A 12,714-nucleotide genomic window follows, 5' to 3' on the forward strand; every position below is an offset into this window, starting at 1 on the left:
CTAGTCACTGCCTGCCATTCTGAAAAGGACCCGTTAATCCCGACTCTCTGCTTCCTGTCTGCCAACAAGTTCTCTATCCATGTCAGTACATTATCCCCAATACCATGTGCTTTAACTTTGCACACCAATCTCTTGTGTGGGACCTTGTCAAAAGCCTTTTGAAAGTCCAAATACACCACATCCACTGGTTCTCCCATGTCCACTCTACTAGTTACATCCTTAAAAAAGTCTAGAAGATTTGTCAAGCATGATTTCCCTTTCATAAATCCATGCTGACTTGGACCGATCCTGTCACTGTTTTCCAAATGCGTTGCTATTTCATCTTTAAAAATTGATTCCAACATTTTCTCCACTACTGATGTCAGGCTAACACGGTCTATTATTCCCCGTTTTCTCTCTCCCTCCTTTTTTAAAAAGTGGTCTTACATTAGCTACCCTCCAGTCCATAGGAACTGATCCAGAGTCGATAGACTGTTGGAAAATGATCACCAATGCATCCACTATTTCTCGGGCCACTTCCTTAAGTACTCTGGGATGCAGACTATCAGGCCCCGGGGATTTATCGGCCTTCAATCCCATCAATTTCCCTAACACAATTTCCCGCCTAATAAGGATTTCCTTCAGTTCCTTCTTCTCACTAGACCCTCGGTCCTCTAGTATTTCTGGAAGGTTATTTGTGTCTTCCTTTGTGAAGACAGAACTAAAGTATTTGTTCAACTGGTCCGCCATTTCTTTGTTCCCCATTATAAATTCACCTGAATCTGACTGCAAGGGACCTACGTTTGTCTTCACTAATCTTTTCTCTTCACATATCTATAGAAGCTTTTGCAGTCAGTTTTTATGTTCCCATCAAGCTTCCTCTTATACTCTATTTTTCTCCTCCTAATTAAACCCTTTGTCCTCCTCTGCTGAATTCTAAATTTCTCCCAGTCCTCAGATTTGTTGCTTTTTCTGGCCAATTTATATGCCTCTTCCTTGGATTTAACATTATCCTTAATTTCCCTTGTTAGCCACGGTTGAGCCACCTTTCCCGTTTTATTTTTACTCCAGACAGGGATGTACAATTGTTGAAGTTCATCCATATGATCTTTAAATGTTTGCCATTGCCTATCCACCGTCAACCCTTTAAGTATCATTTGCCAGTCTATTCTAGCCAATTCACATCTCATACCATCGAAATTACATTTCCTTAAGTTCAGGACCCTAGTCTCTGAATTAACTGTGTCATTTTCCATCTTAATGAAGAATTCTACCATATTCTGGTCACTCTTCCCCAAGGGGCCTCGCACAACAATATTGCTAATTAGTCCTTTCTCGTTACACATCACCCAGTCTAGGATGGCCAGCTCTCCAGCTGGTTCCTCGACATATTGGTCTAGAAAACCATCCCTAATACACTCCAGGAAATCCTCCTCTATCGTATTGCTACCAGTTTGATTAGCCCAATTAAAGTCGCCCATGATAACTGCTGTACCTTTATTGCACACATCCCTAATTTCTTGTTTGATGCTGTCCCCAACCTCACTACTACTGTTTGGTGATCTGTACACAACTCCCAATCGCGCTTTCTGCCCTTTGGTGTTCCGCAGCTCTACCCATACCGATTCCACATCATCCAAGCTAATGTCCTTTCTTACTATTGCGTTAATTTCCTCTTTAACCAGCAATGCCACCCCGCCTCCTTTTCCTTTCTGTCTATCCTTCCTGATTGGCAAAAGAACCAAAGGTGACTTGAGAAAAAACATTTTTACGCAGCGAGTGATTCGGATTTGGAATGCGCTGCCTGGTGGGGTGCTGGATATGATTCAATAGCAGCCTGCAAAAGGGATGGATTAATAAGAAAGAAAGAAGAAGAAAGACTTGGATTTATATAGCGCCTTTCACGACCATCGGACGTCACAAAGTGCTTTACAGCCACTGAAGTACTTTTGGAGTGTAGTCACTGTTGTAATGTAGGCAACCGGCAACCAATTTGCGCACTGCAAGCTCCCACAAACAGCAATGTGATAATGATCAGATAATGCTTTTTTGTTATGTTGATAAAGGGATAAATATTGGCCAGGGAAAATTACAGGGCTATGGGGAAAGAGCGGGGAGTGGGACTAACTGGATTGCTTTTCGAAAGAGCCGGTGCAGACTCGATGGGCCGAATGGCCTCCTGCTCTGCTGTACTAGTCTATGATTCTATGAACAGGAGAGGAGTGGGGAGGAGAGGTGGAGGCCTGAGAGGCAGAGGGAAGTGCGGGCTCAGAAAGTCCCTGTGACGTGGCAGTCAAGTCGAGCAGGGCACTTACCGATCTTGCCCACCGTATGTTTCTTGCCCATGCCCATGGTCTGCCCCTCGACCCTCCACTTCTTAAAGAGTTGTTTGAACATGGCCGCCTCGGCACCATCATTCAGTAGCACCACGTTCGTGCTGGGCGGGTAGTTCTTGGCGTTTATGAAACCCTAGAAGGAGGTAAGAAAGGGAATGAGGCACTGGACTAAAGGATGGGGTTCACCGGCACAGGTCACACCATCGATACATTCCGACCGCATCGGTTCCGCCCGTTATACACCCAACCCGTTCTACACCTCGCCCGTTCTACACCTCGCCCGTTATACACCCCGCCCGTTATACACCCTGCCCGTTCTACACCCCGCCCGTTATACACCCTGCCCGTTCTACACCTCGCCCGTTCTACACCCCGCCCGTTCTACACCCTGCCCGTTATACACCCTGCCCTGCCCGTTCTACACCCCGCCCGTTATACACCCTGCCCGTTCTACACCCCGCCCGTTATACACCCAACCCGTTCTACACCTCGCCCGTTATACACCCAACCCGTTCTACATCTCGCCCGTTATACATCTCGCCCGTTATACACCCAACCCGTTCTACATCTCGCCCGTTATACACCCAACCCGTTCTACACCTCGCCCGTTATACACCCCGCCCGTTATACACCCTGCCCGTTCTACACCCCGCCCGTTATACACCCTGCCTGTTCTACACCCCGCCCGTTATACACCCTGCCCGTTCTACACCTCGCCCGTTATACACCCTGCCCGTTATACACCCTGCCCGTTCTACACCCCGCCCATTATACACCCTGCCCGTTATACACCCTGCCCGTTCTACACCCTGCCCGTTATACACCCAACCCATTATACACCCTGCCCGTTCTACACCCCGCCCGTTATACACCCTGCCCGTTCTACACCTCGCCCGTTATACACCCAACCTGTTCTACACCTCGCCCGTTATACACCCTGCCCGTTCTACACCTCGCCCGTTATACACCCCGCCCGTTATACACCCAACCCATTATACACCCTGCCCGTTCTACACCTCGCCCGTTCTACACCTCGCCCGTTATACACCCTGCCCTGCCCGTTCTACACCCCGCCCGTTATACACCCAACCCGTTCTACACCCCGCCCGTTCTACACCCTGCCCATTATACACCCCGCCCGTTGTACACCCAACCCGTTATACACCCTGCCCGTTCTACACCCTGCCCATTATACACCCTTCCCGTTCTACACCCCGCCCGTTCTACACCCTGCCCGTTATACACCCCGCCCGTTATACACCCAACCCGTTATACACACAACCCGTTCTACACCTCGCCCGTAATACACCCCGCCCGTTCTACACCCTGCCCATTATACACCCTGCCCGTTATACACCCCGCCCGTTCTACACCCTGCCCGTTATACACCCCGCCCGTTATACACCCAACCCGTTATACACACAACCCGTTCTACACCTCGCCCGTAATACACCCCGCCCGTTCTACACCCTGCCCGTTATACACCCTGCCCGTTCTACACCCTGCCCATTATGCACCCTGCCCGTTCTACACCCTGCCCGTTCTACACCCTGCCCGTTCTACACCCCGCCCGTTCTACACCCTGCCCATTATGCACCCCACCCGTTATACACCCTTCCCGTTCTACACCCCGCCCGTTATACACCCCGCCCGTTCTACACCCTGCCCATTATACACCCTGCCCGTTATACACCCCGCCCGTTCTACACCTTGCCCGTTATACACCCCGCCCGTTATACACCCCGCCCATTATACACCCCGCCCGTTATACACCCTGCCCGTTATACACCCTGCCCGTTATACACCCCGCCCGTTATATACTCTACCCGTTCTACACCCCGCCCATTATACACCCCGCCCGTTATACTCCCTGCCCGTTATACTCCCTGCCCGTTATACATCCCGCCCGTTATACATCCCGCCCGTTCTACACCCTGCCCGTTCTACACCCTGCCCGTTCTACAGCCCACCCGTTATATTCCCCGCCCGTTCTACATCCTGTCCGTACACCCTGCCCGTTATACACCCCGCCCGTTATACACCCTTCCCGTTATACTCCCCGCTCGTTCTACACCCTGTCCGTACACCCTGCCCGTTCTACACCCTGCCTGTAATACACCTCGCCCGTTATACACCCTGCCCGTTATACACCCCGCCCGTTATACACCCTGCCCGTTATACACCCCGCCCGTTATACACCCCGCCCGTTATACACCCTGCCCATTATACATCCCACCCATTCTACACCCCACCCGTTATACACCCCACCCGTTATACACCCCACCCGTTTTTACGCCCCGCCCAATATACACCCCGCCCATTATACACCCCGCCCGTTATACACCCTGCCCGTCATACACCCCGCCCGTCATACACCCTGCCCGTCATACACCCTGCCCGTCATACACCCTGCCTGTTATACACCCTGCCCGTTATACATCCCGCCCGTTATACATCCCGCCCGTTCTACACCCTGCCCGTTCTACACCCTGCCCATTCTACAGCCCACCCGTTATACTCCCCGCCCGTTCTACATCCTGTTCGTACACCCTGCCCGCTATACACCCCGCCTGTTATACACTCTACCCGTTATACTCCCCGCCCGTTCTACACCCTGTCCGTACACCCTGCCCGTTCTACACCCTGCCCGTAATACACCTCGCCCGTTATACACCCTGCCCGTTATGCACCCCGCCCGTTATACACCCCGCCCGTTATACACCCTGCCCATTATACATCCCACCCATTCTACACCCCACCCGTTATACACCCCGCCCGTTATACACCCCACCCGTTTTTACGCCCTGCACAATATACACCCCGCCCATTATACACCCCGCCCGTTATACACCCTGCCCGTCATACACCCCGCATGTTATACACCCCGCCCGTCATACACCCTGCCCGTCATACACCCCGCCCAATATACACCCCACCTGTTATACACCCCGCCCGTTATACACACCATCCGTTATACGCCCTGCCCGTTTATACACCCCAGCCGTTCTACACCCTGCCTGTTATACACCCTGCCCATTATACACCCCGCCCATTATACACCCCGCCCAATATACACCCCGGCCGTTCTACACACCGCCCAATATACGCCCCGCCTGATATTCATTTCCACTTGTTTTGCATCCCAAGCTAAGTCCATTTTCAGCCCCCTACGTGTTTCAGTTTAACTGATGCCCCTACTCACCAAGGCCCTGTTCATCCCTGACCGTTTCTCTTCTTTATTTGCCTCCTTCCCTTTCCAAACAAAGATGGTGGCCCCGCCTTGATCCAGAATGTAGCAGTCCTGCAGGAAGAAGACAGAGCAGTTGGAAGGGCACCATAAGGAAATCACACCAGGCCCAACCCAGCGAAACCCCAACAAACGGTTCCGAAACACCGCTCCTCCCGAAACACCTCAGCACTCTGGGAACAAACGCACAGCTGAAATAACAGCCTCTGTAAAACCAGTGATGAGACACACGCCTCTGCTTCAAGGTGACGGAGTTGTTTAAATCTCTCGCTTTTACACTCGGTTTCAGCATTCCCAATTTGTGTTTTACTGGTTTGTGTCTGTGTGAACACAGAGACCCATTGCCCTTACAGACGGTCGATTGAAAAGAATGAGTTACGATGTGAGTGGGACCTGAAATGCACTCTACGTCAGTATTCCATCAGCTGTACCATCAGGGCAAAAATTAAATACAGTTGTCATAGCTGAATGAGATAAAAATGTCAACAATAAGGATCTGTAGGCTTTGATAACATCAACATTTTTACAGGTTTAAATAGCAGAACATTGTCAGTAGAAAATGCATTGATGTCAAGAACATAACTTCCATGGAATGTACAGCACAGAAACAGGCCGTTCGGCCCAGCATGTCTGTGCCGGTGTTTATGCTCCACACGAGCCTCCTCCCACCCCTCTTCATCTCACCCCATCAACATATCCTTCAATTGCAACACCTCGATTTCAAAATTCTCAGCCTTGTTTGGGATCGGGAATGGTCACCCAGTGTCCGGGAACGGTCACCTGGTGTCCGGGATCGGAAATGGTCACGTGGTGTCCGGGATCAGGAATGGTCACCGACTGTCCGGGGATCGGGAACGGTCACCCGGTGTCCGGGATCGGTAACGATCACCTGGTGTCCGGGATCGGGAATGGTCACCCGGTCTCCGGGATCGGGAACGGTCACCCGGTGTCTGGGATCGGGAACGGTCACCCGGTGTCCGGGATCGGGAATGGTCACCAGGTGTCTGTGATCGGGAATGGTCACCCGGTGTCCGGGATCGGGAATGGTCACCCAGTGTCCTGGATCAGGAATGGGCACCCGGTGTCCAGGATCAGGAATGGTCACCCTGTGTCCTGGATCGGGAATGGTCACCCGGTGTCCGGGATCGGGAATGGTCACCTGGTGTCTGGGATCGGGAATGGTCACCTGGTGTCTGGGATCAGGAATGGTCACCCAATGTCTGGGATTGGGAATGGTCACCCGGTATCTGTGATCGGGAATGGTCACACGGTGTCCGGGATCGGGAACGGTCACCCACTTTCCAGGGATCGGGAACGGTCACCCGGTGTCCGGGATCAGGAATGGTCACCCAGTCTTCGGGATAGGGAACGCTCACCAAGTGGCCGGGATTGGGAACGGTCACCCGGTGTCCGGGATCGGAAATGGTCACCTGGTGTCCGTGATCGGGAATGGTCACCCAATGTCTGGGATCGGGAATGATCACCCAGTGTCCGGGATCAGGAATTGTCAACCGGTCTCCGGGATTGGGAACGGTCACCCGGTGTCTGGGATCGGGAATGGTCACCCGGTGTCTGGGATCGGGAATGGTCACCTGGTGTCTGGGATCGGGAATGGTCACCCAGTGTCTGGGATCGGGAATGGTCACCTGGTGTCTGGGATCGGGAATGGTCACCTGGTGTCCGGGATTGGGAACGGTCACCCAGTGTCTGGGATCGGGAATGGTCACCTGGTGTCTGGGATCGGGAATGGTCACCCAGTATCCATGATCAGGAATGGTCACCCAGTGTCTGGGATCGGGAATTGTCACCTGGTGTCTGTGATCGGGAATGGTCACCTGGTGTCCAGGATCGGGAATGGTCACCCAGTATCCAGGATCAGGAATGGGCACCCAGTGTCCAGGATCAGGAATGGTCACCCACTGCCCGGGATCGGGAATGGTCACCGGTGTCCGGGATCGGGAATGGTCAACCAGCGTCCGGGATCGGGAACGGTCACCCGGTGTCTGGGATCGGGAATGGTCACCTGGTGTCCGGGATCGGGAATGGTCACCCGGTGTCCGGGATCAGGAATGGTCACCCACTGTCCGGGATCGGGAATGGTCACCCGGTGCCCGGGATCAGGAATGGTTACCCACTGTCCGGGATCGGGAAAGGTCACCCTGTGTCCGGGATCGGGAACGGTCACCCAGTGTCCGGGATCGGGAACGGTCACTCAGTGTCCGGGATCAGGAATGGTCACCCGATCGGGAATGGTCACCTGGTGTCTGGGATCGGGAATGGTCACCTGGTGTCTGGGATCAGGAATGGTCACCCAATGTCTGGGATCGGGAATGGTCACCTGGTGTCTGGGATCGGGAATGGTCACCCGGTGTCTGGGATCGGGAATGGTCACCTGGTGTCTGGGATTGGGAATGGTCACCCAGTGTCGGGGATCGGGAATGGTCACCCGGTGTCCGGGATCAGGAATTGTCACCCGGTGTCTGGGATCGGGAATGGTCACCTGGTGTCTGGGATCGGGAATGGTCACCTGGTGTCTGGGATCGGGAATGGTCACCTGGTGTCCGGGATTGGGAACGGTCACCCAGTGTCTGGGATCGGGAATGGTCACCTAGTGTCTGGGATCGGGAATGGTCACCCAGTGTCCATGATCAGGAATGGTCACCCAGTGTCTGGGATCGGGAATGGTCACCCGGTGTCCAGGATCAGGAATGGTCACCCAGTGTCTGGGATCGGGAATGGTCACCCGGTGTCCAGGATCAGGAATGGTCACCCGGTGTCCGGGATCGGGAATGGTCACCCGGTGTTTGGGATCGGGAATGGTCACCCGGTGTCCAGGATCAGGAATGGTCACCCCGTGTCCGGGATCGGGAATGGTCACCCGGTGTCCAGGATCAGGAATGGTCACCCAGTGTCCGGGATCGGGAATGGTCACCTGGTGTCCGGGATCTGGAATGGTCACCCGCTGTTCGGGATCGGGAATGGTCACCCAATGTCCGGGATCTGGAATGGTCACCCAGTGTCCGGGATCGGGAACGGTCACCCGGTGTCCGGGATTGGGAATGGTCACCTGGTGTCTGGGATCGGGATTTGTCACCTGGTGTCTGTGATCGGGAATGGTCACCTGGTGTCCAGGATCGGGAATGGTCACCCAGTATCCAGGATCAGGAATGGGCACCCAGTATCCAGGATCAGGAATGGTCACCCACTGTCCGGGATCGGGAGCGGTCACCCAGTGTCCGGAATCGGGAACGGTCACCCGGTGTCCGGGATCGGGAACGGTCACCCGGTGTCCGGGATTGGGAATGGTCACCTGGTGTCTGGGATCGGGATTTGTCACCTGGTGTCTGTGATCGGGAATGGTCACCTGGTGTCCAGGATCAGGAATGGTCACCCAGTGTCCGGGATCGGGAATGGTCACCTGGTGTCCGGGATCTGGAATGGTCACCCGCTGTTCGGGATCGGGAATGGTCACCCAATGTCCGGGATCTGGAATGGTCACCCAGTGTCCGGGATCGGGAACGGTCACCCGGTGTCCGGGATTGGGAATGGTCACCCAGCGTCCGGGATCGGGAACGGTCACCCGGTGTCCGGGATCAGGAATGGTCACCTGGTATCCGGGGACCGGGAATGGTCAACGCTGTCCGGGAATCGGGAACGAATGGTCACGCGGTATCCGGGATCGGGAACAGTCACCCGGTGCCCGGGATCGGGAGCGGTCACCCAGTGTCCGGAATCGGGAACGGTCACCCGGTGTCCGGGATCGGGAACGGTCACCCGGTCTCCGGGATCGGGAACGGTCACCCAGTGTCTAGGATCGGGAACGGTCACCCAGTGTCTAGGATCGGGAATGGTCACCCGGTGTCCGGGATCAGGAATGGTCACCCACTGTCCGGGGATTTGAACGGTCACCTGGTGTCCGGGATCGGGAATGGTCACACGGTGTCCGGGATCGGGAACGGTCACCCACTTTCCAGGGATCGGGAACGGTCACCCGGTGTCCGGGATCAGGAATGGTCACCCAGTCTTCGGGATCGGGAACGGTCACCCAGTGGCCAGGATTGGGAACGGTCACCCGGTGTCCGGGATCGGAAATGGTCACCTGGTGTCCGTGATCGGGAATGGTCACCCAATGTCTGGGATCGGGAATGGTCACCCAGTGTCCGGGATCAGGAATTGTCACCCGGTCTCCGGGATTGGGAACGGTCACCCGGTGTCTGGGATCAGGAATGGTCACCCGGTGTCTGGGATCGGGAATGGTCACCTGGTGTCTGGGATCGGGAATGGTCACCCAGTGTCTGGGATCGGGAATGGTCACCCGGTGTACGGGATCAGGAATGGTCACCCGGTATCTGTGATCGGGAATGGTCACCTGGTGTCCGGGATCGGGAATGGTCACCCAGTGTCCAGGATCAGGAATGGGCACCCGGTGTCCAGGATCAGGAATGGTCACCCAGTGACCGGAATCGGGAATGGTCACCTGGTGTCCGGGAACGTGAATGGTCACCCGGCGTCCGTGATCAGGAATGGTCACCAAGTGTCCGGGATCAGGAATGGTCACCTGGTGTCTGGGATCAGGAATGGTCACCCGGTGTCCGGGATCGGGAATGGTCACCCGGTGTCCAGGATCAGGAATGGGCACCCCGTGTCCAGGATCAGGAATGGTCACCCAGTGACCGGGATCGGGAATGGTCACCTGGTGTCCGGGAACGTGAATGGTTACCCGGCGTCCGGAATCAGGAATGGTCACCCAGTGTCTGGGATCGGGAATGGTCACCTGGTGTCTGGGATTGGGAATGGTCACCCAGTGTCCAGGATCAGGAATGGTCACCCAGTATCTGGGATCGGGAATGGTCACCCGGTGTATAGGATCAGGAATGGTCACCCAGTGTCCGGGATCGGGAATGGTCACCAGGTGTCCGGGATCAGGAATGGTCACCCAGTGTCCGAGATCGGGAATGGTCACCCGATGTCCGGGATCGGGAATGGTCACCTGGTGTCTGGGATCGGGAATTGTCACCTGGTGTCTGTGATCGGGAATGGTCACCTGGTGTTCAGGATCGGGAATGGTCACCCAGGATCAGGCATGGGCACCCAGTGTCCAGGATCAGGAATGGTCACCCACTGTCCGGGATTGGGAATGGTCACCGGTGTCCGGGATCGGGAATGGTCACTCAGCGTCCGGGATCGGGAACGGTCACCCGGTGTCTGGGATCGGGAACGGTCACCTGGTGTCCGGGATCGGGAATGGTCACCCGGTGTCCGGGATCAGGAATGGTCACCCACTGTCCGGGATCGGGAAAGGTCACCCTGTGTCCGGAATCGGGAACGGTCACCCAGTGTCCGGGATCGGGAACGGTCACTCAGTGTCCGGGATCAGGAATGGTCACCTGGTGTCTGGGATCAGGAATTGTCACCTGATGTCTGTGATCGGGAATGGTCACCCGGTGTCCGGGTTCGGGAATGGTCACCAGGTGTCCTGGATCGGGAATGGTTACCCGGTGTCCGGGATCGGGAATGGTCACCCAATGTCTGGGATCGGGAATGGTCACCTGGTGTCTGGGATCGGGAATGGTCACCCAGTGTCTGGGATCGGGAACGGTCACCCAGTGTCTAGGATCGGGAATGGTCACCCGGTGTCCGGGATCAGGAATGGTCAACCACTGTCCGGGGATTTGAACGGTCACCTGGTGTCCGGGATCGGGAATGGTCACACGGTGTCCGGGATCGGGAACGGTCACCCACTTTCCAGGGATCGGGAACGGTCACCCGGTGTCCGGGATCAGGAATGGTCACCCAGTCTTCGGGATCGTGAACGGTCACCCAGTGGCCGGGATTGGGAACGGTCACCCGGTGTCCAGGATCGGAAATGGTCACCTGGTGTCCGTGATCAGGAATGGTCACCCAATGTCTGGGATCGGGAATGGTCACCCAGTGTCCGGGATCAGAAATTGTCACCCGGTCTCCGGGATTGGGAACGGTCACCCGGTGTCTGGGATCGGGAATGGTCACCCGGTGTCTGGGATCGGGAATGGTCACCCGGTGTACGGGATCAGGAATGGTCACCCGGTATCTGTGATCGGGAATGGTCACCTGGTGTCCGGGATCGGGAATGGTCACCCAGTGTCCAGGATCAGGAATGGTCACCCGGTGTCCAGGATCAGGAATGGTCACCCAGTGACCGGGATCTGGAATGGTCACCTGGTGTCCGGGAACGTGAATGGTCACCCGGCATCCGTGATCAGGAATGGTCACCCAGTGTCCGGGATCAGGAATGGTCACCTGGTGTCTGGGTTCAGGAATGGTCACCCGGTGTCCGGGATCGGGAATGGTCACCCGGTGTCCAGGATCAGGAATGGGCACCCCGTGTCCAGGATCAGGAATGGTCACCCAGTGACCGGGATCGGGAATGGTCACCTGGTGTCCGGGAACGTGAATGGTTACCCGGCGTCCGGAATCAGGAATGGTCACCCAGTGTCTGGGATCGGGAATGGTCACCCAGTGTCTGGGATCGGGAACGGTCACCCGGTGCCCGGGATCGGGAGCGGTCACCCGGTGTCCGGAATCGGGAACGGTCACCCGGTGTCCGGGATCGGGAACGGTCACCCGAACTCCGGGATCGGGAACGGTCACCCGGTGTCCGGGATCGGGAACGGTCACCCGGTCTCTGGGATCGGGAACGGTCACCCAGTGTCTAGGATCGGGAACGGTCACCCTGTGTCTAGGATCAGGAATGGTCACCCGGTGTCCGGGATCAGGAATGGTCACCCACTGTCCGGGGATTTGAACGGTCACCTGGTGTCCGGGATCGGGAATGGTCACACGGTGTCCGGGATCGGGAACGGTCACCCACTTTCCAGGGATCGGGAACGGTCACCCGGTGTCCGGGATCAGGAATGGTCACCCAGTCTTCGGGATCGGGAAAGGTCACCCAGTGGCCGGGATTGGGAACGGTCACCCGGTGTCCGGGATCGGAAATGGTCACCTGGTGTCCGTGATCGGGAATGATCACCCAATGTCTGGGATCGGGAATGGTCACCCAGTGTCCGGGACCAGGAATTGTCACCCGGTATCTGTGATCGGGAATGGTCACCTGGTGTCCGGGATCGGGAATGGTCACCCAGTGTCCAGGATCAGGAATGGGCACCCGGTGTC

The 12,714-nt window shown here is 56.0% G+C and overlaps 1 protein-coding gene across 7 annotated transcripts in view; it reads right to left on the reverse strand.

Moving 5' to 3' along the window:
• vill (villin-like) overlaps positions 1-12,714 on the reverse strand; it is a 213,885-nt gene that overhangs the window by 36,717 nt on the left and 164,454 nt on the right. For all 7 annotated transcript variants that reach the window (XM_070881777.1, XM_070881774.1, XM_070881773.1 and 4 more), the window contains 2 exons: positions 5,518-5,616; positions 2,295-2,448 (listed from right to left, as the gene is read on the reverse strand). In XM_070881777.1, the coding sequence (XP_070737878.1) occupies positions 2,295-2,448; positions 5,518-5,616 (253 nt within the window). The remainder of the gene's footprint in view (positions 1-2,294; positions 2,449-5,517; positions 5,617-12,714) is intronic.

The sequence above is a fragment of the Pristiophorus japonicus genome, chromosome 5 (assembly GCF_044704955.1).
Source record: "Pristiophorus japonicus isolate sPriJap1 chromosome 5, sPriJap1.hap1, whole genome shotgun sequence".
NCBI classification, from domain to species: Eukaryota; Metazoa; Chordata; class Chondrichthyes; family Pristiophoridae; genus Pristiophorus; species Pristiophorus japonicus.